The sequence below is a fragment of the Tachypleus tridentatus genome, chromosome 6 (assembly GCF_004210375.1).
Source record: "Tachypleus tridentatus isolate NWPU-2018 chromosome 6, ASM421037v1, whole genome shotgun sequence".
NCBI lineage: Eukaryota > Metazoa > Arthropoda > Merostomata > Xiphosura > Limulidae > Tachypleus > Tachypleus tridentatus.
The window spans coordinates 101,870,899-101,897,165 of NC_134830.1; the positions used below are offsets into that span (position 1 = coordinate 101,870,899).

At 30.9% G+C, this 26,267-nt stretch overlaps 2 protein-coding genes across 10 annotated transcripts in view; one reads left to right on the plus strand and one right to left on the minus strand.

Moving 5' to 3' along the window:
- LOC143253195 (sushi, von Willebrand factor type A, EGF and pentraxin domain-containing protein 1-like) overlaps positions 1-3,390 on the minus strand; it is a 51,950-nt gene extending 48,560 nt beyond the window's left edge. For 2 of the 3 annotated variants that reach the window (XM_076506632.1, XM_076506633.1), the window contains exon 1: positions 2,700-3,374. In XM_076506632.1, coding sequence (XP_076362747.1) covers positions 2,700-3,000 — 301 coding nt within the window. In that variant the 5' untranslated portion in view covers positions 3,001-3,374. Of the gene's footprint in view, positions 1-2,699 lie in introns of all 3 variants that reach the window. The other variant, XM_076506631.1, reaches the window with a different exon arrangement.
- A 1,045-nt stretch (positions 3,391-4,435) lies between these two features.
- The window catches only part of LOC143253197 (uncharacterized), an 80,339-nt gene continuing 58,507 nt past the window's right edge, over positions 4,436-26,267 (plus strand). For 3 of the 7 annotated variants that reach the window (XM_076506637.1, XM_076506639.1, XM_076506641.1), the window contains exons 1-5: positions 4,513-4,903; positions 10,304-10,507; positions 17,912-18,184; positions 24,128-24,298; positions 25,909-26,091. In XM_076506637.1, coding sequence (XP_076362752.1) covers positions 4,855-4,903; positions 10,304-10,507; positions 17,912-18,184; positions 24,128-24,298; positions 25,909-26,091 — 880 coding nt within the window. In that variant the 5' untranslated portion in view covers positions 4,513-4,854. Of the gene's footprint in view, positions 4,904-10,303; positions 10,508-17,911; positions 18,185-24,127; positions 24,299-25,908; positions 26,092-26,267 lie in introns of all 7 variants that reach the window. The other 4 variants (XM_076506635.1, XM_076506638.1, XM_076506634.1 and 1 more) reach the window with 3 other exon arrangements.

Here is a 26,267-nt window from a genome sequence, read left to right on the forward strand (position 1 = left end):
AAGTATACAGGGCAGACTTAATTGCAGTGAAGTTCTGTTATTATTTAAAACTGGGTGTTAATTTATAGTAGATACACTTTCTTTAATTAAAAGTTTAATATTGGATGACCCAAATGAGATGACATTGAAATTCGTAATCAATTCGTATTCACTATGTTTTGGAGCCTGATGAGTTTGATAAGTGTTTACCAGTTCTATTTGATACTCCCATATGTTCGCATGGATCGCAGCTGTAATTGGCATAAGGTTGCAACAATGTAAGTGGAATTACAACCACCATAACTGTATCTATATACGATCCTGAAATAAATAGTTGTAGGTAATAGTTCTTTAGATCAGAGTAAATTTTGTATTCTGAAATGTGATTTAAATATCATTTTAGTCGAATTTGTGAATAAAACATTTTAATTATTCTTAAAATTTGTGACTTCACTGTGAAACTTTGTTTACCTAGAAAAGAAACGATCAGTCTTAATGAGTGTTTATCAAAATATAAAATGTATTCTAATTTAAAGACATATTAACGACCCCTATGGGTATATGTATGTACCGAAATGTTCAAGAATTAAATGTTTGTTATTATATCGATTATAGCATCCAAGCATTTCTCAGTTTGGGTTGTTGTTTTTTATGATGATAAATTACTCTTGAAATTTATGTAAATTATTTTCTTCATACATCTAGAAACCAGAGTTTTGTGTTAATCACTCAAATAATGAATTTCAAACAAAAATGAATATTTAATCTTGTTCTTAATTGTATTCTTCTATGCAATTTCTAGTAGTAGTGCTTAAGCCTTCATTTCCTTATATCTGTCGTGAATTTTAGCCTTGAGATAAATATTGAAGTTTCCTTAATTATATTTTACTTAACTAACAGGTTCTTTAATTGGATTCAGAGAGCTGTGGACATATTCCCAGTCTTTGTCTGTTTTCTAGAAATTACGAGTTTATTCAAAATGGATATCACCAGAATGATCTTGTGTTAATAAGAAGATAACAAGGCAAAGGAAATCAACACGACAATAAAAAAGTGTTTTATTATCTCCAGAAAATTCTGCAAGTCCTAAACTAAGTTTCCAACTTGATTTTAGTAACTTCTGTAAATTTTCTACCACATAAGTAATCGCATGTAAGTTTCGTGATATTTAAATATAAAAATATATCACATTTAAAAAAGATATATTAATTTTTCTAGGTCCCCCGCTGGTACCGAGGTAAGTCTACGAATTTACAATTCGATTCACCTCGGTAAACTCAGTAGATAGACTGATATCACTTTGCTATAAGAAATCTCACACACACATTTTTCTAGGAAGTGAAAAAAGTGTTAAAGAGAATTTTTGTAAATGCTTAAACATTAGAATTCATGTTATAAAAAAGAAGCAAATTTCACTCATAATGTTTTTTTTAAAAAAGCACTAAAATAAAACACTGACAAATATTGAACTCAGCAGCAACAAACTAAAGAATATTGTTGAATTTGAGGATAAGTATGTTCTGTATCCGTAAAAAAAAAAGAATTGTTAACATTAGTCAGAAGAAGCATTTGTACAACTTTACAATATTAGATCTTAATACATAATTTGATCTTGGTGCACGTTCATTTTGGCCCATTTTCGTCCTCCCTTCCCCTTCTTAGGTAAAGAAAATAGTATACACGAAGTTACTCAAAACTTCAACATTAATAGCCCTATTAATATTTTGTGTATTTTAGCTAATAACAGCAATTGTAACATCTTTTACGTTATTTGCCATCAAGTGGCTAATTCCCTTACTCCGGACCTTAAGCATCTTAATATTACAAAGAAAACAAACTCTCTGCCTTAAAAGAAACAAATATTCTGTTACTTATTAATGAACTAAAGCTGTTTTTCGATCTTACTTTCATACAACCTATGTTAAAATGTCCGTAATGTTATGAAAACATTAATTCTTTTGTAACAGCTTTCTTTTATTTACGTGTTCTTTTCGCTAAAAATAAAGACAACGTTCAGGTCACTTATTTTTAATGTAAGTTATTCATTTCTTCGGTAACGTTTTATAGGCTACTTTCGCTAATGGATTTAAGTTGCAAATAAAACTAAAAATTTTCAATATAAAAATATTCAGTTTCGCCTCACAGGTTTCAGCACTTGGCCACTTGATTCTTTTTTTCACATCAGGAACTCTCCAAAATATAGTTGAACTCATTGTTATAACCGATTATGTTAAGTGTAGTTGCATTTTTAACATAGCTTTGTTCGCGATAAACCTTTTCAATGCCGTCAGTGAATTGCCAAATGATTTTAGTCGTCAATCTTTGTTATCCTGAGTTTTATTTACATCGCAAATCGGGATTGGAGATTAGGATTTAAATTTTGTTTTGGGTAAATGAAAAGATGTTTTTTATCTGTTTTTCCCATTATGTAATAACTTTTACTAGACGCGTTGCTAAAAACCTTGAATAAAAACTACAGTCCATAATAATTAGTTTTTATTAAGAACGGGAAGAAAATCTCGTAAAACCTCTAGGTCGAAACAGAATATCCTTAATTTAGTTTTGATGAAGATGATGAAAATTTTTCCCACATTCAAAACTTAAGCCTTAATTTCTTTACTTCCACATTTTTATTGTTTATCTAATTGAAATATTCCCCTAAATTTTCTTTACTATTACAAATTCTTTATGCATACTAACGTTTGTTATTATAATCTTACCTGCAGTGTTGCTGTAGCTAATAACGGCAAGTCTACTTGCATTAGCGTCAATCACTATATGTGTTAGAAAACTCTCCACAAAACCTTTCTCTATCTCAAAGTTCGCAGCACCTACGCTTCCCGATCTGTCTAGAAGGAACACAATATCAGAATTTCTTTGAATGAATGTTTTTTCTGCCACTTTATCCAATCTTTGATTTTGTTTATTTTGGCCATTTGGTTGGTCTTTAGCCTTTGCCGCCAGAATAAAACAAATCTTAAGGATAAACCAAGTTCTTCCTAAACTTGTTTTGGCTACCATGGCGATTAACTGTGTAAGAATAACCAATCTTACAGTAAGCAGTTATCTTTAAAAAGTAAACGTACTGATATGAACAAGTACAACGATGAGATGCTCAGTAAATAACATGGAAACTTATCACTTGAACTATCAATGAGTAACTGAATGACGCGTGTGACGAAACTATCACGAATCTGTCTGAAAAACTTATCTTTAACTGGAATCTGTAATTTCTGAGAAATAAATTTATACTGTCAACTATATTTCAATCCAAACTTATTAAGAAAATATTATATTACATTGGTTTTCCCCATATTATGCAAACGAACTTCTGTAATAAGATACAAGCTAGATGTTCGTATTACAGCAAATGAAAGAATGCTCATATGCAGAGTAAACAAGCTGCATCTTGACGGATGTAGAAACGGAAGAAAACACTAAACACTTTCTTTGAAAACAGGAACAACAAACATATTATCACTTATATAAATACACAAATGTATATGTAACTTATATCAGGATAGTTTGTACTTGATTTACTTTTCCATCAATGCCACCATGTAGCTCCGAAAAAATTATGCTATTGTATTCTAAAATAAAATGTATCGCATCCCAAAAGTTTTTAATTCGTCAATACAGGATCACTTGTTCAACGTAAAAGTATTTCTCAGCAATGTTCATTAGGCTTGTTCTATCAAACAGTTAGCTATTTTGTTTTTTCAAAAGTGATATTTTCAAGGGTTATTTTCTATTTGCTGAATGGCCTTGAAAGAATATGTGTAGAAATTGAACGTTCTTAAAAGTTTTAGTTAGATATAGAATTCCTAACTGCTTTATAAAGCGCCCGTCTTTAGATTGGCCAGCGTTTAATTTTATGTATTACAATGGTTGAATAATTAATCATATTATTTATGAACTAAAACTCATTTATCAACAATAAAAATTTCTTTGTACAAGATGAAAAATGATTATTTTTTTGGCATTTACAGGGAATATCTCTTCTTTTTCTAGTATTCTACAAGATTTACAAAATATAAGCAACAAAAATAGATGAATCAAAAAATAACGCACACAAAATGCATACATGTTTAGGCCCCCCAGTGATTATATCTGCGGACCTATACCACTAGAAACCCGGTTTCGATACCAATGATGACCAGGGCTTTGTGCCTAATAACAAACAATAAGTAAATATATATATTATTAGTTTCTGAATATTTTATTGTGGTTGTTAAAGATGGGAAAATTCGTGAACATATTTCTTTCGTTGAAAATGTTATTGTTTCAATAGTATCTACAAACAGAAACAATCATAGCTAGTTGGAAAACTCCTATACGCTCTTTAGACGTTAACTACATTCCGTGCGAGCTTCTGAATAAATCATCAGACCATGTTTATCATCACGTGGTGAGTTCGTGTTTGCTAGCTTCAGTTCCGTTACTGATTTCACAATTCAGTTTGTGTGGGTGGTGTGGCTAACATAAGCCAGAGCTTGATTGATGCCTTGTCTTCCAGTAAAAATATAAATATAAGAGACGTTACTGCCTTAAAAGAAGAGTGCATACATGTATGTGTCGTTTTAAATAGTTTTATATTGTACATTCAGTAACCATAAGTGGCTTCTCTCTTTCTCTCAGCTATACGTTGTTGAATGTAAGTCGAAACGAAGTGTAATGATTGCGTATATTACAAATTTATTACCACATGTTGACCATTTAAATTAACTACATAGTGTACAACACTGAAATTTTGAAAGTGACCATATTAACCACAATTGATATAAGTTTGAAAAGTTCTGTGGTTGTTTGAAGTCTGAAAGCGAAAAGAAAAAATATATCAAAGATATATCGACTTGTTTGTCTGATATAAATATCATGACTAGCCAAATGTACCAACTGTTGTGGTGTATGACTATATACTGGGGTGAGTACGGCTATTTCCTTTCTGGAGTTTTATGTTAGCAAAGGTTTAATATGTGTTTCCTATTCCAAACTTCCTGGGAAAGAAACATTCAAACATTGTAATTGCAATTAATAAAATCTAATGGAACAGCGATAAATTTACAGATTAAGAACGCTAAATTCCGAGGTTCGATTTCTTCCTTTAGACATAGCAGATAACCTATTGTGAGTTTGCTCTAAAACAAACGAATGAAATTAATTTTGGGCTAGTAATTATTTGAATTTCATGACTGATGATATAATTAAATAAACAGCTGAGCTATTCAAAATCTTTTTACTTTGGTTAGAAACTTTTCAGAGGCTACAAAACGTTTCGGTAAATAAGAAAACAATTAATTATATTCAAGACTCAAAATATGAAATAACCCGTAAAGGCTTAAGAATCAGCGCTCCATAGTCATATTATTTTAGGGATACTTCTCTAAGTATTTAAATTTTCAATAAAATCACTTCCCAGGATATGACTACTTTTTAGATATTCACCCCCTTCTAAAACGTGTACAATGTAAATAATATCAATGAAAGTTTGAATTGATATTGCAAGGGCAAATTTTGATACAGGAATGTTGTCGGTTTCTGCAGATTTATTCTAGAGATGTTGTTATTACCTTGAAACCATTTGCTTTCGAGATCTCCTTTTATAAGTATTTATAGTAAGATATTTCTGTACAACTAGTTTCCTTGAATTTTTTCTAGAATGGTAATTTTACATGAAATGTTGTAATGTTTTTGTTGATTTATTTTTCTATGTATGTTAATAACAGATATCTCAAGAAACATTTGGTAACAAACATGGATTTGTTTTGAGTATGTTAAAAAACTTTGAAATTCTAGATGAGTGTGTATATATATAAATATACATATATACATACATAAATATGTAATTGGTTATAACCAGCTCTTATTATTGGTATTCTCTTTAAATCTATATAACATATACACATATATAACAAAATTGTTTCACATAGCTATTGATGCATGAAAATATGTTGTTTCTAAAACTGCTACAGAAAAAATATTTCAAGAAGTGAAACTACTTTATGAAAACCTTAGCAAGTAAAATAAAAATAGATTGACTAATTTCAGTAACTATCTAAACTATATAAATGCAAATTAAACATTTAACGATCGAAATTACATAAAATTCCTAAACTGCAAATAACCTGTATCACAAAACGGTAACTAGATAAATCAGCGTTAACATTAAGTGTTTCCTCGTTCACACTTTTTTCATAATTAGCTACCCATCCCCCTCCACAACCCAGAAGTTTGTGCGATTATATTACTCAAACCTGGAGTTCGGTATCACCGATGAGTAAAGGGAAATGTTTCTTTGCGCTTGAAAACAAATTGTTTTAATATTATATAAAATGTGCTACGAATTATAATAAAACATTAAATGCGATTAGCTCACCTTCACAATGTTTCTTTTCTTGTTTGAACCATATGAATTTGCGGAAATAATCATATGATTTGTTTTTAAAGTAATCTACATATAATTATATTCAGGGCTACGAAAAGAAGAAAAATTCTTTACCAAACAATTTAGTTTTTTAACTAATATAATTCCAATATTCAATGGAAAATGTGTTTCTACTATAACATTTTGGTTTAAATTGTGAGGGCTTCATTAACCTATAATGATCAATACTTGTAGAAATAAAGTTAACACAGTACTAACTGTCTGCTTCAATAACACCCTTGTATACTTTATATATACAAATTGTACACCTTAAGGCAGTATAAAACTTATCGCAAGAGGTATGTATGTCCGTATTAATGACACAAAGTAAGCCAGTAAGAGTAAGAGAGATCTATAGTTACGGGAAAAAAAAAAAACTCGTTAAAATAATACATATTCACTATTCCTCTTTGAGAAAATATTTCCTTTAAACTTTGTTAACTCCGACCGAGAAAATGATTAAAAACGAATATCAGTGATTCACTCCGTGTGTTCAGTAATAACATTCTGAGATATCTATTGGTACTTCAATAATTCTCAAGAATTTTGATCAATTAAACAATGTTAATATATGAGTGTCCAAAGGTTAACCTTTTCTTACAATCACCAAAGGCGCTTTTCTTCTTATCGTTTTATTGCATCTATCTTGTGTTTGGTATTACATTTGTTTCAATAAAGCTTGTACTATCCGTGTAAAATGCAACATGTGTGAAAAGCTAGCTAGTTTATATGCAGTAGTTTGTAGTAACATAATATAGAAAGCTTATTAAGTGTTTGTTACGATATTACCAGCTGGACTTTTTTATTTTCAATAGACATGTATATATTTAAATTGGACTCATGGAGTTCAATTTAATGACAGCGATAATTTCAAGTTTATTTAATTTTACGTTGTTATTGTTTTCTTAATGAAAAGATGTATGTATAGGCTGCTTACCGCAGAGACTCGAACTCCGGATTTTAGCGTTGTAAGGCCGCAAACTTACCACTGACACACAGAGGATAATTTTAAAGGTGAATTTTACAAAAAAAAAAGAAAACTTTGCAGTCAAAAGAACAACTCATACTGATTAATTTTGAAGGTTCACATTTTTTATAAAAAATATGTGCTAATAAATGAAACATAAAACTTGGTGCAGAAAGAGCCCTTTCAGAGCGCCAATTCGAACGTTTTAGTTGTTACGTTTGTCGCTAGGAAAAGTACTGTGACGTAATAGTTGCCAACGCCAGCGCGTTGAATGTAAATAAACATGGCCAGTGCATACAAAGAAACAGAGGCGGAGTCTGTTTTGACTTTGTGTTTTGAACAGTGTCGAGTAACGCCATATCAATTCGAACTTACTCTGAACGAACCTAGAACAGTTACTTTTGACACAGATCTGACAAGTTCTAGTGATGAGGACAGTTCCACGAGCGAGAGTAGCGGAACTGTGAGTGATACTGATTGCGCCCAGGCTGAATGCGAGTCGGTCATACCTCCAGTGGAAGAATGGTAAGACTAAGTCATGACAACAGATATGGTCTGTATTATTTCACGTGCAATTTTAAGCATCTCGAAACCTGTCTGGTGTTTATAAATTATTGGTATCACAGACTGGGTTTTATTTGTTTATACTTTCCCGACTATGGTAATTAATACTCGGCCCTTCCACAATCATTGTACCGGGTATTTATGACTCCTAACAAAATGAATTTCAATTATACGTCATAATTCTGTCTATAAAATCAAACTAGGTATAGCAGTCTGAATAGTTAATTTATCTTGAAATGTTAAATTTGAAAAATGGAATTCTTCAAACTTTTCCATATTTAAAACTGATACAAAAATATTTACAGAATGATCTACCAGCTTTTAAACTTGGAATATACAGATTTGTCCACTGTCTAGACTAAAAAAATCAAGGTTTTACTGACTTCCAGGTGCCACAAATGCAAAAAATACGCTTATGAATGTGAAATGTGTATGTCTAGTTACATTATTCAAAAACTTGTTCTTTTTAAAATTATTATATTATACTAGTTATTGTTTATCGCTTTATACTGCACACATACCTTTAAGTTTGTTCTTTTCGTGATGTCAAGGAATGGCTTCAGAGAGATGGAACCTGTACGCTGCAGGCTGAGATCAGTCCTTAGGTCTACACGAGGAAAGATGGTGGGGACGATCCTGTCTACTGCCGATGGTTTTTTCAGTCTCAACCTGCCTGGCTTGAAACCCGCGGATTCCAAAACAGTGGGATCCGACACAAAGCATGAGAGTTCAAAGTGATCTTGACAAAGCTTTGCATGGTGTGAAGGAGTTCAGTTCTTCCTACTGACTATCCGCACCCACTGTCGCCACCTTGTCGTTTCCTTCTCCTTGCACGGAAACGAAAAGAAGCTTTTGCCCGATGTCGAACCGTTTTTACAAACATAAGCAACATAGTAAACCATGTTATTATAAAACAAACATAAAGTAGCAATGTAAAGACAAAAAATAGTCTCACAAAGTATGTAATCCGAAAGAAGCACCGATAGATTAACATAAAATAGCAGCACTGAAAGGAACACAATGGTCGGCGCGCAACGAAGCGTGTTTGGCAACTATTACGTCATAGTTGTAAAACGTCACGGAAGCAGTCGAACGACCGAGAGGAACTTGAGTTCGAGGACCCGCATATTTTGTTTCATTTTTTACTCAAAAACTAAAGTGTTTAAAAATATGGCAACCACACAGAAATTATACCTAACTAAAGTACAGTTTCTAAGGCTATTATTAAATTTATTGAAAATTCACCTTTAAGTCAATCTACAGACTTTTTTCAGATAACGTCGTAATAAAAAAAAATATATTTACGAAACTGACCTTACGGTGAACATGAAATTTTGACATTTAACTAAATATGTTATAAGCCCATGTGTGCACTAAACTGTAAATCAACAAGCTTTCATCTATCATAAGCGATATTCATGAGGGAAAAAAAAAGATTTGAAAAAAGGGTTCATCGAGTAAACTTGTTGAAGAAAACATATCTGTCAAAAGGAAACTATCGGAAAGTTATGTGAATTTTTTTTGGGACACTCAATACTAGATGTTTATTTATATGTACCTTACACATGTTAAAGTGCCTACGATTTGAAATACACATAATTCGAGATTAATAGTCATCAAGTATTTGTCTTCATAGAAAATAGAAACAGAAAATATGTATATATGAATAGATGACATATTTTACTTTTCATTGGATGTATGGGTAGTTTTATCTTCAACGGGCTAAATTTGTGAAAACAACAAATACATTTAACCATCCTAAACGTTTAGGATATTTCATCAGCTGCTTTCAGCTTTCACGAAGTAAATTTTAGAACAGAGACTGACATACCACTCACTATAAATATATTTTGAGTGCATTATGTGTTATAAACCACATCGTACATTTCTGACATTTGAACTGTTAGATCAATTTTCAAACATCTTTGAATCTTCCGACTCTTAAATAGATCTATGCCAGTCATATTGCTGACAATAGATGGTATCATACAAATATAAAAGTTACAAGATAGTATCATATATTTTATACTACAACTTTATATTTACAGAATTACTACATGTTTATGTTAGCTTAAATTTGTGTTATCTTAATACGTATACCAACATGACATTTATGAAACATACAAATAATAATAAAAACATGGAATCTAAAGTAAAGCAACTGGAATTCTAATTTTTATTTTTACTTAAGAGCTGAATATTCAATTAGTATAATGATCAACACGATAATGTTGAAACGACCACGAACATGTGCCACAAAATTATTTGCTTCACTCGTAACTCTTATCGATTACCAATTAAACGACAGAAAATGTTTAAGTTTTGATGTCCTTACAATTGCGTTTAACAAAAATTTTGTGTTATTTTAGCAGCAGTTGCGTCTGGTTGGAGCTCTTTCCTGTGTCCTGCTCCGCGGTCTCCAGTTAACGGAGAGCATTTCATCTTTGAAAATGGACAACTCGTGAAATTTCGCTGTCTACCGGGGTACCGTATGGTTGGTGAAGCCGAAATGAAGTGTATTCGTGGACAATGGTCCAGTCCTACCCCAAAGTGTTTAGTGGTCAACCCACATGGTAAGAAAAAAGAGAGAAACAAAATTTTAATAGTTTCCCGGAACGCTCCACTGTTTCTTACTTTATGCGTTTAATGAGGGTTTACAAGGAGCAACTTTAGACGGATTTATTAGAAAATACGTAAAATCATTTAAGTATTACGTACTTATCTATTAATGATATGTACTTGCAACTAAAAATTATTTATTTTTATATCATAGCATAATACGAAACAACACTTCATTCCACGTCATTAACAATTATCTTCTTACACTTCACCATTTATTTTCTTTAAATTGACTTGGAAATATATATGTGTGTGTGTGTACTTAAGTAGTGGGCAAAAAAAGAAAAAAACTTAAGGCCAGAACATGAGACGTGTAATTCTCAGTATATCTGTAGATCAAAAAAGATTTTTAAAATGTCTTTTCTCATTTCTGCGAATATTTTATCTCTGAAAGATGAACATTGCAGTTTCAGAAATACATATTATTTCGAGCCCTAAACTTAAACTATTAAAGTATTCCATTTGGAAAATGTCAAAATCAAGTCACAAATCTTACGTGGTATGTGATCCTAAGTACGTGGGACGGTCAATTGTTTTTTTTATGTGTACTAGCATGTACTTTGTTAACCAGCATCTTTTTCTTTGCATTTACGTCAGTGTCCTCTAGATTTCTTGGAATATTATTGTATTGGCTTAAGATATAACTATAAAATAAACATTAAAACGTGAAGTAAAACACAAAAATTGTAAGCTTGAGATACAAATGTGCATCATAAATTATAATTACATATAAGTATTAAGCTGTTCTGTTTCACGTGGTAGAAATATAACAACCAAAGACTGTTTTTCGTAATATTTAGCCACACATAAAATATTTAGTTAATAAAATATTTCAAACAGTACAATAATTATTTTGGAAACTGTCATGCTAGTTGCTTTTCTCCCAGTTTAATATGTGGTTTATAGGGTAAAGGCTAAAATCCTGCATTATTTTGTTTGGTTCCAACGATTTATGCTTTATGCTGAAGCCAAAGACAAAAAGAACAGCATATTATAATGGTTCTGTCTACTTTACTAACTTGACACATTGGTGTTTGTGCTTTAAAACTTTAAAGAGAAAGACTATTTATCTAGATAGATTAGGCTTGAGCTAAATAAAACTGGTTTAGCAATACGTGTGTGTACAAATCCTGGCATATTTTAAACTTGACGAATCAACGTAAGGTGAGCTTATAGGTTTTATATCATTTAAAAAGCTATAACTTTAATAAAAGCAAATTGACCGCAATTAAAAAGCTAATATCACTGAGGCTGAGCTGTGAGTCAGATTTTATTTTTGAAACATAAATAAAATATTATTGAAAATTGGCTAAGTCTCTTCGAATGAAAAGTGGAGTACATCAACAACATTTCAGCAAATATTTTATTTTGTGAAATAGGGATTCTCAGAGGAATCAAAGATCTAAAAATATAAAATAACTAGATGTGAATGGGTTCCATACGCCTTTGGTATGATAAGATGCATATCTAATAAAGGTGTTTGTCAGGTACAAATTCGTGTCATTGTCGTTCTAAAACATGAGGTGAAAACCTCAACATGTAAATGCATAAACTTGAAGCACTTTTATGTATATCAAAGTTGAGAGTAAGAGGAAATAAGTAAAGTTCAAAATCCTTTCAATTTTAACTTATTTTGCTGTAAAGAGAGAGACGATTTGTTTGTGGAATAGCCAGACATTCTTCACGTATAGATCACAATATACTTCAATTTGTCACGAAATTAAAAGGTTCGCATATATATTTAAAAGTTATCCATTTCTCATACTTCTCTACGCGATGCAGACTTCTTTTTTACTTTTAATTATTTATTAACGACAATTGACTATTACTCTCGTAGATGCTTATATTAACCCGATATATACTCTGACCTTTCACATGTAGTATCCCTGAGTATATTGAGCAATAATCGAGTGCATTCTTGTCTTAAATATTTACACTAACAAAATATGCATATTTTTTCACTGTTCTTTTTAAGTGACCAAATTATTTTGGTCCAAGTAAAATTCAACGTAAAAAGTCAAATATTGTACCTACTTATCATTTTCAGACCAATAGCGTAGATTTTTTTAAATAAAGAAACAAAATTTCACAAGTTATTTGTTGCAGTTAAAGATTTTTTCAAATTTTTCATATGCGGCATCTTTGCAAAGCAGTAAAAATATGTTTTAATCTAACAAAATAGATTAACGAAATAAAAAGAAAATTGTTCAAGGAGAATAATAGTCATCTTATTAATATAACTAACACATATATATTATCACACTTCAACTCTGAAAATTCATTACTTTAACATTTAGTCCAGCATGGCTAGGTAATTAAGGTGTTCGACTCATAAACTGAGGGTCATGGGTTCAGATTTACGTGACACTAAATATACTCGCCCTTTCAGCCGTGGGGACGTTATAATGTGACGACCAATCGCACCATTCGTTGTTTAAAAAGTAACCCAAGAATTTGAGGTGGATAGTGATTACTAGCTGCCTTCCCTCTAGTCTTACACTTTTAAATTATGGAGAGCTAGCGAAAATAGACCTCATGTAAAAAACAAATACTTTAACTTTTAGTACGATACTATTTCCTCAACATCTATGTTTATTTCTAATACACATAAAAACAGAAAAATTATTACTTCTCGTCATAAATATTCCTGCTTTTATTTCTAGAATTAATACGGGAGAAATATTCTTTTTTAAAATATACCACGAGACTCCCTACCCTCTTTGTCGGTGATCCAGCGACAATATTGCGGTTTATAATGTTAAAAATATTATTTGAATAAAATCTATTTTTATGCTCTGTAACATAACGGTGTTGAACAGTGAATAAATAATGTATTTAATTATAGTAATCTGATTTCCAAAAATTCAATATGGAGATACAAAATTTCATGAAGTAAATTAGATCTATAAAAAATAAATTAAATAAACTTTTAAAATTCAGCACTTATAACCAATTCAAATCTAACTAAATCCTATAAAACATACTAATGCCAATGTTAAATAACTTAACCATAAACTACGATATCTAAATCTATTTTAAAATTGTTCTTGCAAATATAAATAACTATACTAAAAAAGATCTAAAAACAGTCTTAATCTGCCAGGGTATCAGGAGTTCCGATCTTCGACATCCTATTTTTACCCTTTTAAACAGAAGGCAAATGGATCAAAGAAAAGCCTGCCTTATTCCAACTTCCGTCATTCGAGAAAGTACCAAATCCCCTTAACGAAAAGGCCGTTATTCAGTTGGGGAGAGCCTTCATACCAAACGTCTCAACCTCATGGTGCTGAGTTTTCTTCACGAAGAAGTAGATTACCAATCATCAATAATTATCAACCGTTTTATTCTACAAGAAGTAATCTGTTGAAAGTCGCACCACCCTTGAAAGAGTCTAAAAATCATGGACGATATTCGTCTGAACTGAAACGTTTGGTCCAACAAGAAATTGACATCGCAGCAGTTCGCGAGAAAAGTAAAAACAGCTTAGTACAAACACGTAAAAAAGACCGAAAAACGCAAACATTTTCGAACCATAATACACAAGGTCGTAATTTACAAGCAGGATCTTCTTCCTTGCTACCTCAAGCAGCCTCAAGTCCAAGAGTTTCTTACTCGAATAATTTTAATCCAACCAACTATCACCACAGAAGATATCACAACTCTGAGTGGCTACGCCGTACTAATAAACCAGCGGCTGCATACCGTCAATCCAGAACTTACAGTAGGCCAAAAACTCGCAAGCGCTATAGAAACTCACGAAGAAGATGGAATACTGGGAGAAGAATCAATACAACTGATTTTTCCAGACGAAATTACTCACGCTGGTCTTCAACAAGCCCACCTGTAAATCAAAGACACACTGTAGGTTCCGTTCTTTATACGAGGCGATCGCCGATTTCGACTTTAGACAATCAAAGTTCGAGAAGACATAACAATGGGGAAAATGCATTGACTGAAATTCGACTTCAGAAATTAGTTGAAGCTATGGAGAGACAAATGCAAAAAAATACAAGATCCAGTTACAACAGGCGTTCATCACCACGTATAGAAACCGTGTTTCCCAAGGATCCTATTAACCAGGAGCTACTTAATACTGGAGAAGCTTCCAGGCTTTCATCTAACCAGTCCATTGACTCAAGCCAAGGTTTTCTGCCAGACATAAGTCGTACGTATCCGAAAACTACTAAACATGTGAGTAGAAGCGGAGAAAATTTGCAGAACATCCGTCACAATATGGTGAGTAGGAAAAATAGGCATGTTGATGTTCTTACAGGCAACTGGTAATGTAAAAGGGAGGTTAACACGTAATGAGACTTAATAATGTATGGGATTATTGATCAAAATGTAAATCGCTTTACTTTCACATATTTAACTCTGTTCGTTCAAGAAAAGTATCGTTACATTACAAAATATGTTTCTGGGTGCGTTGTGAATCTTGGATGATGTCTATTTCCAAATTTCAAAGATGATTTGTTAATAGGAATAATACATCTGACGTTTAAAATATAGTATCGTTTCTTAACATATTTTATTGACAGAATCCTTAATATTACATCACGGCTGATTCCTTTTCTTTTGAAATTAAATTTACATTAGCGTGATATTGCTGGGGTACCTTTTAAATTAGATTGTTAAGCATTATTTCATTGACAAACTTCATTTATAAATTTGGAAATAATTTTATAGAGATAATCCTGAAAAGAATTATTGATGTTTTACATGAAAAATGTTACGGTCTTTCCACCTCTATTGGGAGAATAGCATGGCAGATGGGTTATTTATTTTGACAAAAACAAAGATGAAAATGCTTCTATAATTGACCCGAAAAAAAATGTATCATAAATTTAAATGTAAAACTAATAATAGTTTTAGTTTAGATATTTAAATATTTTGGAAGCGACCCAGCATGGCCAAATGGTAAAGCACTCGAATCGTAATATGAGAGTTGCTGGTTCGAATCCTCGTCACACCAAACTTTCTCCCCTTTTCAGTCGTGAAGGCGTTATAAAGTGACGGTCAATCCTACTATTCGTTGGTAAAAGAGTAGGCCAGGAGTTGGCGGTGGGTGGTGATGACTAGCTGTCTTCCCTCTAGTCTTACACTGCTAAATTAGGGACGGCTAGCGCAGATAGCCCTCGAGTAGCTTTGCGCAAAATTCAAACCACACCATTTTGTAAACAAATTTTATAAATACTTTGGTTTGCTTCGAAATTTCAAGTTTATTTTACAAAATTAAATTAATCAGCTAAACAGAAAAAAAAGATGTTAATATGTGTTTGAATACATAACTCAAGAGGAAGATGAAAAACGTTTGGCAGCTAGTGTAATTTTTAACACAGACTTGAGGCTTGTTTGTTTCCTAGTGCTCCATCATCTTTCGGTGCTCAATTACGTAAAATTTAAATGTTTATGTTACCTATAAAAATAGCCCTGGCATAGCCAGGTAGTTAGGGCGCTTGTGTCATAATCTGTTGAGGGTCACGGGTTCGAATCCTAGTCTCACCAAACATGCTCGCCCTTTTAGCAGTGGGGACGTTATAATGTTACGCTCATTCCCACTATTTGTTGATAAGAGAATAGCCCAAGAGTTGGCGGTGGGTGGTGATGACTTTCCTCTAGTCTTACGCTACTCAATTAGGGACGGCTAGCGCAGATAGCCCTGGTATAGCTTTGCGCGAAATTCAAAAGAAACAAATAAAAATAGAATTTCAGGCAGACTTTTAGCTTTCTATTAATGATTGCAAGTGCTTGAACAGTGACTTGCAAGAAAGAAAAATCTCCAATACTGTTTCAATACGTCTCTTATATGAAATTAATTAAGACGTATTAAGAGAATAAAACATTCAAATCTGGTATTTTATCACAAATATAATATGTAAATTAAATGTGAAGATAATAAAGCATGATTTTTAAATATTAATATTATAGTGTGTTAAAGTTTAACAGAACATGTGTGTGTGTGTTTCTTATAGCAAAGCCACATCTAGCTATTTACTGCTTCCATAGAGGAGAGTCAAATCACTAGCCTTAGCGTCGTAAATCCAGAAGGGAACTTAATAGAATATAATTTGTGTTAATGTTTTGTGATTGAATATAATGTTCAACAATAATAAAAATGAATAAAACTATTATGAATTACGGTACAAAAAATTAATACGAAATGGACGTATTAATTAGTTTACTATGAATATTTTAACATGCTTCAACAACTTAATTACGGCTTTATACAAAGATTTGTTATTTTATATATTTCTGAGAGAGGCAAAAAAATGAGATATGGTATAATCATTCAACAATGATATTCATTATACTTGGAACAAACATATATCACAAATGTAGTTAAAATATTACAAAAACACCATAATTCAAGTGTTTTAAATAAACGTTTCGCTCGTATTCATAAACGATCAATAGCTTATTGCAGTGAATTCCAGTGAAAACGTTTCGATAATAGAGATAATTCCTCTATCCCTCGTGCATAGACCTTAAAATCAAAATATAAATTTCAAGCTGTTTGACCTCATTCCATCATACTGACATCATATGTAATTAAATGAACAATAACAAGCAAGTTAGTTTGAAATCAAAATACATGCTCAGTCTTTAAGACCATTAGTTTGTCACAAGTTCAAGCGAAATTTGAATGTTCAAGACCTTTATCCAATAACAACAACGATGAAGCCAACTTTGTGAACAACATATCTATCAAATTTATGACTACCTGAGGAATAGCACTGAATGCACCAAGCAAAACTTCTCGCACACTCAATGACAGGAACATAGACTTTCTACTTCAAAGATATTTTAACATATATTTATATTATGTACGAATAACGTGAGTAATTATAATCCTACTATTCGGTTTTTGATTTTAAAATGCTCTCTAACGGTAAGTCTACGGACTTAACGTCGCTATGACCCGAGATTCGATTTGCTTCACTGGACACGGCAGACAGTCCAATTCGGATTTGTTCTAAAACAAACTATCTTTATTAGTCAGCCTACCGAAGACGCAGTTCCATGAAACGTATCAGTTTGTTAGTGTTTTTACGTAAGTTAAATCTTAAACATTTATTTTGGTTGTTCGTAAATTATGTAATGTTAAGAGTTAATTTAGGTTAAATATGATTTAGGCTTGTCTCCTTTAAAAAGGAAAAACATTATAGTTTGTAAAATTAAGAAATGATCAGCGAAATACATTAATATGAGGTCATACCTTATGTTTTGTTCTGTTTTAATTCATAATTATAATTATCAAAGTTATAATATCTCAATACATGTAACAATCTGATGCATATCAGAAAAATATGTATTTGAGTACAATGCGTAACTTAATTATACTTGTGTTTTGACTCTAGGAAGTCAACCAAAAACACAGACTGAACAACCAGCCTCCGCCTATGACGAATCGTGCGTAGTTGTTCGTGGACGAAGTAAGAGGATAACACCCCCTCCTCGAATCAACAATGGTTTCGCCAAATATCTTCGTAGAGTAAAAAATATTAACAATCCTTATATGTTCATCATATATCAGTGTAGAGCTAACTACGTTTTTCTTGATCCAAATGCAAATTCTTTGTACTGTCAAAAACAGAAATGGGTGGGAGAGCTTCCAAAGTGTGTATCAAAAGGTGAGTATTTTGTTATATGAAAACACTACACATAGTTCATACAAAATAATGAACTTTTTATGTTTAAATAATAATAACTACAATGACGTTAATTCTGGAGACACTGGTTTATTGACAAGGTGAATAGATAAATAGCTGTAAAATGTGCACACACTAGTGTGAATGTTATCTCACATAACGTGTTTATTACGCTGTTTACTGTCTGACTTAGTTTCAACAGTTAGATCATAAATGTGTAGAGGGTAAATGCAGAGCATTTTTTTATTACGGGAAATAAAGGCTACGTTTGTCAGTAATATTTAACAACTCTAACATTTTTGGGCGTGGAAAATATTTCTCATTACCCCTTTTCTGTTATATTCGTGCGTATATGTTTGTAATCGATAAGTTAATAATAATGTCTTTTAGGTGCTATTCCAGAAATGGACTCTCGCATTTGTTGACAAGGGAACCTTGCTGTATTTAGTTATTTGATTTTCTGAATAGATACTAACATATAAATTATATCACACAATTTATCATCCGTTTGAAATCAAGTTAAACTTAATCAGGGTTGAAACTCCGCAATCAAAGAAGTGTGATCGTGCCCATCCACCCACACACACACATACGAGGTTATGCACAACGTTCTGCATCGTGTTTATTTTGTAAAAGAAGAACTTATGTGGGTGTGGGTGTCATATTTATCAAAGTAACTGGTATGTTATCTATTAATCTGTCTGTAAAACTGAATGGTAGAACTGTAAAAATGTTACAGAAAATCATAAATCAGCTCCTTGTAGGGAAAGGAATGCAATATTCTCTTCACTTACCATTTATGTTCTAAATATAAATCAAACACCATTATAGAAGAAAGATGAGTTGCTGTTAACCTTATATAAAAGCTTATGTGTATGATTACGTTTTATTTCTTTTGTGCGCTACCCAAAAATGAAAATATTATGCAGTCATCACTTCTATTGAAGTTCCGAATCAAAAACTGATTTTTGTAATAAACTATTTGATAAGGAAAGATTTTCCTTTCTTAATTACAGTTTGACGGTGACAGTTACGAAGGAATTGTTTATGTTAAGCCACACAAATATATAATTCATATGTATATGTCTATATACAGCAGCGAAAGAAGTACAATAGATACGTACAAAATATTATACCAACAAGATACATTGAATTATTACTGTTTCTCTGCATGAATTTTATCATCCTATTAATATTGGGCAATGCGTGTTTTACGTACCTTGCTAAACAATTGCTCTATCACATTCGTTCCAATTATAGTTTTATGTTGATGTGTTTTTGTGTCTGCATGAACGATATTAGAATAATTATTTCTGTATTGTTAATTTTATTATCATTATTATTATTACATTAAAGTATATATGAATTTGTCATCAACATATTTATGGTTTTGAATAATAATTATCTGTTGCTATGGTATTCCATCTATGTGAAAAAATTACGATATATTTTGAAATATATGTTTTCAGTAAATATATCATACACTTAACTGTCTACCCGCCTCCTAATAAGTATCATTTACAAGGATCTCTCAGTTATATCAAGTTTTCGACCAAAACCTTGGAATGATTACAAACTTAAAAACTTATGATATTTTATATTTCACTATTGCCAAATCTTCAGTTTATACCTGCCAGAATAACAAAGGGGATTACGTTTTGTGGTTAACTATTAAACTCCTATATAATCAAATAATCATTGATAAGTGAGAAACTTTTTTCAACTAATTTCAATAAATATCAGATGCACGAATGTTACGTAGAGCCAACTTTTTAAGAACACTGATCATCAAAAGTATAATGATAGTAAACTAATTGAAGAGAATTGAAATACGATCAACTGATAGATATGGTTTATTTGATATTACATTGCTTATTTTCAGTATTTCATTTGTTTTTTAATTTTGTTTTTAAAGATGTTAGTTTTTCCAGTAACATACCTTTCCGTTGGATATTTTATGTATTCAATTAAGAAACAATAAATTACTGTTGTAAAAGGATTATCGAACGAGAACTAATTTATTACTAAAAACACTCCATTAAATATATATACTAAACAAAGTGAATTAAATTGTAGATACGTTAGATTAAAAATGACTAAACTTGTCTATAACGTATGATAAATAAAAATTCCTAAATTTCGATTCTTTTTTAAACTTGAATGAAAAAATGCTTACTTGCAGATACAACTAATGAAACAATACTAAACTACAGTTATTATGAATAAACGTAGTAAAATACGCCTTCAGTATAAGTATTAGTGTTACGTATTATGATATTAAATCGCCTGAAACCGAGTTAAATTGTAATTTCAGATGAGAAGTTAATTAAATGTCGAGATATTGCTAGCAAGATTGATACACACAGTTTTCGTTGTTAAAACAAATAAATTGTAATATACAAACAATAATACAATTGATAACAACGGTTATTACAAATAATGATTTATATAGAAAAGTTTTACAAACTTGCAGACAATATTGAGTCTTTTATCTGATCCGGAACTTTCTTGATATCTTATCGAGGGTTCACGATAAGCGAATTAATTCTGAGTTAATGTAGGCACAATTCACTTAGCGTGCAGCTAAGTTCACACTCGAGTTTTTGACCACGGAAGTTATATATAAATAATATAATACCTTCAAAAATTACTAACATTTCAATGTTAATACGTCGAATTTAAACCATTTATAGTGTTTCAAATATTTAACCACGCTGATTAATAAACGTTAATCACAGCAATAGTTACCGAGGATAAATAGTTTAGCAACTGTAACAAACCACAAAATACAGTCTCTTCGAAAGTTGCGTTGATTACCTTTTATAAGCGTTAGTCGATATTTTATCTAGAAGAGTAATACTACTAATAATATGCACATCGTACAATGTTGATTTTACACTTGAGAATCTTCTAAAAATTTAGTGAATATGCGGGAATTTCACAGTACAAGTTACATACATTTCTAAATATATATTTAACTGAAACAAAAACCGATATCAAAATAAATATATAATAGTGAATCCGTCACAGTACTAACAAATAAAAATCAACAAAACGTATTAAACCATGGTTAAAATAAATTAAAACACGCCTACGACAAATGAAATGCATTAACTTACAGATATAGTAAAAATAAATAAATAATACAATGGAAATACAATTAGTGAACCTTATTATATATGTTTACAATAAAATAGTTTTACTTACATTGGTAGATATCCTGTAATTAACTATAATATACTAAATGCAACCTTCTCATAATTCATAGTCGTTGTAATAATGATGCTTATTGTCTAACTGTTCTAAATTGTTAAAACATTCTTTAATTCATACATTTTTGCAGCAGATGAAGTAACGATATGTAGTTACGCTCGCCTTTAAATGCGTATTCCAGCGTAAATCAAAATTAAGAATATTAGAATTAGATTTATGCAGAGAGTGAGTGTGAAAACCAAGAAAGATAAGTACTTAACATGCGAAAAGAACGGATAAAGTTACATATTATAACTACCAGTAATACTTCATTCGAGTACATGATGGTGAGTACTCAGCATGGGTATGGAACAGAAAAACAAATGTATTATAACCACCAATAATTTTTCATTCGAGTACATGATGAGTGCTCAACATGCATATATAACGGAAAACGAATGTATTATAACCCTCAGTAATACTTCATTCGAGTACATGTATAGAACGAATAAACGAACGTTATTTAACAACCAATAATTCTTCAGTCGACTATATGATGTCAAATGGAGGTCTAATGTTGATTTTAACGGAAAATTTTAAATTTCATATTATTGTTTACAAACGTTTCTATATAATTTAACACAAACAGCTTAGTGATATTCAAAATCATAAAATGACATATTACAAAAACGAAGTAAATGTAATGTTAAGAAAGAATGCAAAAAATATGGATGTTAAAACTCAAAACTGTACTTAATAAAAATATATTACAATAAAAGAAATAAAACAATTTATAATATTTAAAACATGAAAATATAAAAATCAAAAATAGGCGGAAAATTAATCGCAAAATTAAAAAAATGACATAATAAAATAGAACCTAAAAATTACTAAAATATAAAAACCAATGTTACATAAAATATAAACAATTTTTAATATCAATGTTACTACTACCTAATCAAATCTTATAAGCTATGTGTAATGCTCGAAATATTCGGCAACCTTCATGAAAAAAATACTTGTTTTAATTTATTACACACATTATTCTGAGTTTGTAGACGAGGCACACCCATGCAGCAACTGATGCTGAAAATCATTACTTATTTAAACTAATAATCAGTAAATAGAACAGTATGATTTTTCATGAAATGGGAAAGAGTAAAAAGCTCTATTCATTTCTTAAAGTAAAAGTAAGTGTAAAACATAATGATCAAAATTAGCAGGTGGACAGAAACAAAATAAATTATTCAACTTCAAAATTTACAAACAACAAAACTTTCGACGCGTACCTATTAGTTACATATATATCTTTTGATCCATAAAACAAAGCATTTCAAAGACTTTTACTACTCTTATCGGTCAAAAGTAGGATATAGTTAAGCTTGATAATACATATGTAGATAAATATATGTACAGGCAAAATTATTTGCTCAAGGTTAACAAAAACAATATTTTAATGCTTCTTGGTAACTTTTCTTAGTTGGTTTTCATTGCTTTCGTTTGAAAAATAAAAATAAAACAATCATATTCGCCAAAGTTTTGTTTTGTATGCCCAGTTAAACAGGTTAAAGAAGAAACTGCGTTGTCATGTGTTTTTTTAGTCAGGTCATAAATTCGTGATACAAAAAATAACAGTGATAGTAAAGTAAGTGCTATTCTCAGTTTCATTATTATTAAAACAGAAAAACTAAACTGTTATTTGTCAGAAAAATAACATATATTTTGTACGAATTTACATCCGGGCTACAGTGATGTTTGTACTTAATTGCCTGCAGTTGTTTCGAGTAGTTCACGTAACGATTGTTGTTGTTTTTTAGATTTAATATATGACTAAGTTTACAACCTAAACCACATGACAAAATGTTATACAAACTTATTAATTTTAGGTACGGATAACAGGCGTAATATATATAACAGGCTAGTTTAAAAGTAGAGAAACTTTATATCTGGTGCTTATTAACTTTTTCAGACAGGTTTTAGCCTTTACGCATTTACAGAAAAAGCTACTTAATTACAAGTAGGTATTCAGAAAAAAGTATGAAATTATTCAAAGCACAAAGGAACTTCATTTAATAAAGAAGATTTGAGGTGTTTGGCTCAAAGTAAGAGCGGCATAGCAGTACGTCGCCAAACTTACAACATTAAAATACGGGTTTCGATACTCGTGGTGGGCAGATCACAGATAGGTCATTGTGGTTTTTTGTGCTTAACTTCAACAACCAAATTAAACTAAGAACACTTATGGCGTATTTTTGAAATAAGTAAGTTACTTGGAGAAACAAATGTCAAATAGACGGAATAAAATGTTTAGTTTGAAACTGAGTATTCATACGTTAAAAACTAAGTAAATGTTTATTTTATTCGCCATTATATAAATTTGTATATATATACATATTTCACCAAAGATAACTTCTCTATATTCTCATTTAAAAAGTATTTTTCAGGATATTATTGAAGTCTTAATAGAGTGAGAGCTCAGCGTTTATTGGTATTAATACTTCGTTGTGACGAGTTAATGTTATTTGTCAAATCCTAATACAATATTAGTTATCATGATTTTTATTAAATTGTTACGTAACAATATGATTAATTAAAATTAAAACACACCTTAATATTTTAAGGATCTTTTATGATCTTAAATCTTGTTCCTGACACCCTATTGGGACTCGAACTTTCAGTGTAAACTTTTCTTCTCCTTCAGAGACTTATCAAGTAACTTAAACTATTTGATAGATAATGTTAATGAAATGAGAGAGAAAAATAAAATTGAAGTCACGAGACCCGTTTGCAAAGTTTCCAATGGAGGTTGTGAACATCGCTGCACCGAATTCAACAGGCAAGCCTTGTGTTCCTGTTATCCTGGTTTTTACCTGAATCAAGACAAGAAATCGTGTCTACCTAAAGGTGAGTACCAGAGTTTTATTTGGCTTCGCCAACATTTCAGGGCTAGTTGGTTCTCATTTTACCACGTTTATATTCTCTGCTTCAGTTCTAAACAAAATTATAGTTTCAAACTATTTTCCTTTCGCTTAGTGGGAAATTATTCATTCTTTAAGGTTACAAGTTTAATGAACAGCGCCACCACCACTACAGAAATGGTACTTCTCACAATACAGCAGCAGATTAACAGCCGAAAGATAGAATAAAACTGGACAATAATAAGTAATTAATAAAAAAATGCAGCAAATTAATAATTAAACTTAGGTGATGATATAGATTATTAAATATGAAAACGACTCCTTATATACTGCTAGATATTACACTGTTAGAAGTGGCACTAAACTTAGAATAACATATATCTGAACACAAAGGTAAGAAAAGAAATGATACTAAACGTGGAATATGTATCTGGACATAAAAGTAGGAACAGAATCAGACAACGTTTCTCCAAACATGGAAACAAAACTTCTGATGAGATCTGAATCCTTGATTTGATTAATTAATTATTTAAAAAAAAAACTGATGCTATTAAATACTTGAATACTTTAGCATCTTCTTATATTCCACAGTATCACACTTTACCCTGAATATTTTATAGTTACTAACTATAATTAAAAACTACTAAACTACTAATCATAATTAAATGAGCTAATAGAAATAGTCGACATCTTGTGAAAGTTATATGTTATGTATATTCTAAGAGTTAGATTGAGTGTGAAAGTAATATGTTGTGTATATTCTAAGAGTTAGATTGAGTGTGAAGGTAATATGTTGTGTATATTCTAAGAATAAGATTGTGTGTGGCAGTTGTAAGGTTGTCTACATACAGGATGGTATTTGAATACACGATTGTCTTTAATACCTACTGTGTAGAACTTGGAGAGTGCTAACTCTGTAATATCTTCGAAAGTATTAAATACAATTAACTGTTCTTGGTTTTGTCTACGTTGCATGTACCAATTTACAGTACATGAAAAAATTTAACTGGTTCAGTTAAGCATGGTATATGGACAAAGTTTAACTGCTTTTAAAATATACCCAAAGCAAGGAAAACAGCTTTTAAATGATACAACAAGCCAAAACTACTACTAATCTTTTGAAAGTTTAACTTTTCTGAAACACAAATGGAGTTTTATATTACAGAACAATAAATATATCTTTCATTTTAAAGTTTGCCTTAGACAAATAATATAAATCAAGGTTTTAAACTATTGATGTATATTCATTTATTTAGTTTTATTTGTAAATAAATTCTATCAAGGCTGCATTGTACTAATTAAAGTTGAATATATTGTTCATGAGTATGAGTGAACTTATACATAAAAATATTCAAAATTGTTAAATGCATTAGCTTGTGAAGTCATAAGTAACTGGAAAAAGAATGATTTTCAAATAAAACATTAATCCAATTGTTAAAGAAATCAGAGAAAAAACAACAGATGGTGACAAAAAAATGTGATAATTTTTATTTCTTGCCAATAGCTTTGCTATATTAAAAAGGGTTAACAGTGTATCAAGTATGTACGTGATAACTATAATCCCATTAATTATTTTTGTTTATATTTTTGTCTTAGTTAAAAACTGCCCTAAACTGAGATCGCCTCCCAACGGTCGAATACATGGATCTTGTGACAACAGCTATAAATCTACATGTTTTTTTAGTTGTAATGAAGGTTATAAACTCAACAATCCAGGCAGCTCTAGACGGGTTTGTCAGAGATCAGGGACATGGTCTGGTGACACGCCTGTTTGCCAACGTAAGACTCTTTTCTGTTTGTTTTCATAAGTTTCGTATCACTTTATGTGTGCTCAAAACTTTAAAATCATATTTGATACAATCTGTTACTTGTTTAGCAATACTACGAAACTGCTTTTAATGATTGCATGATTTTAATTTTGTTAATTTGTTTTATAATCAATATCTATTAGCTCG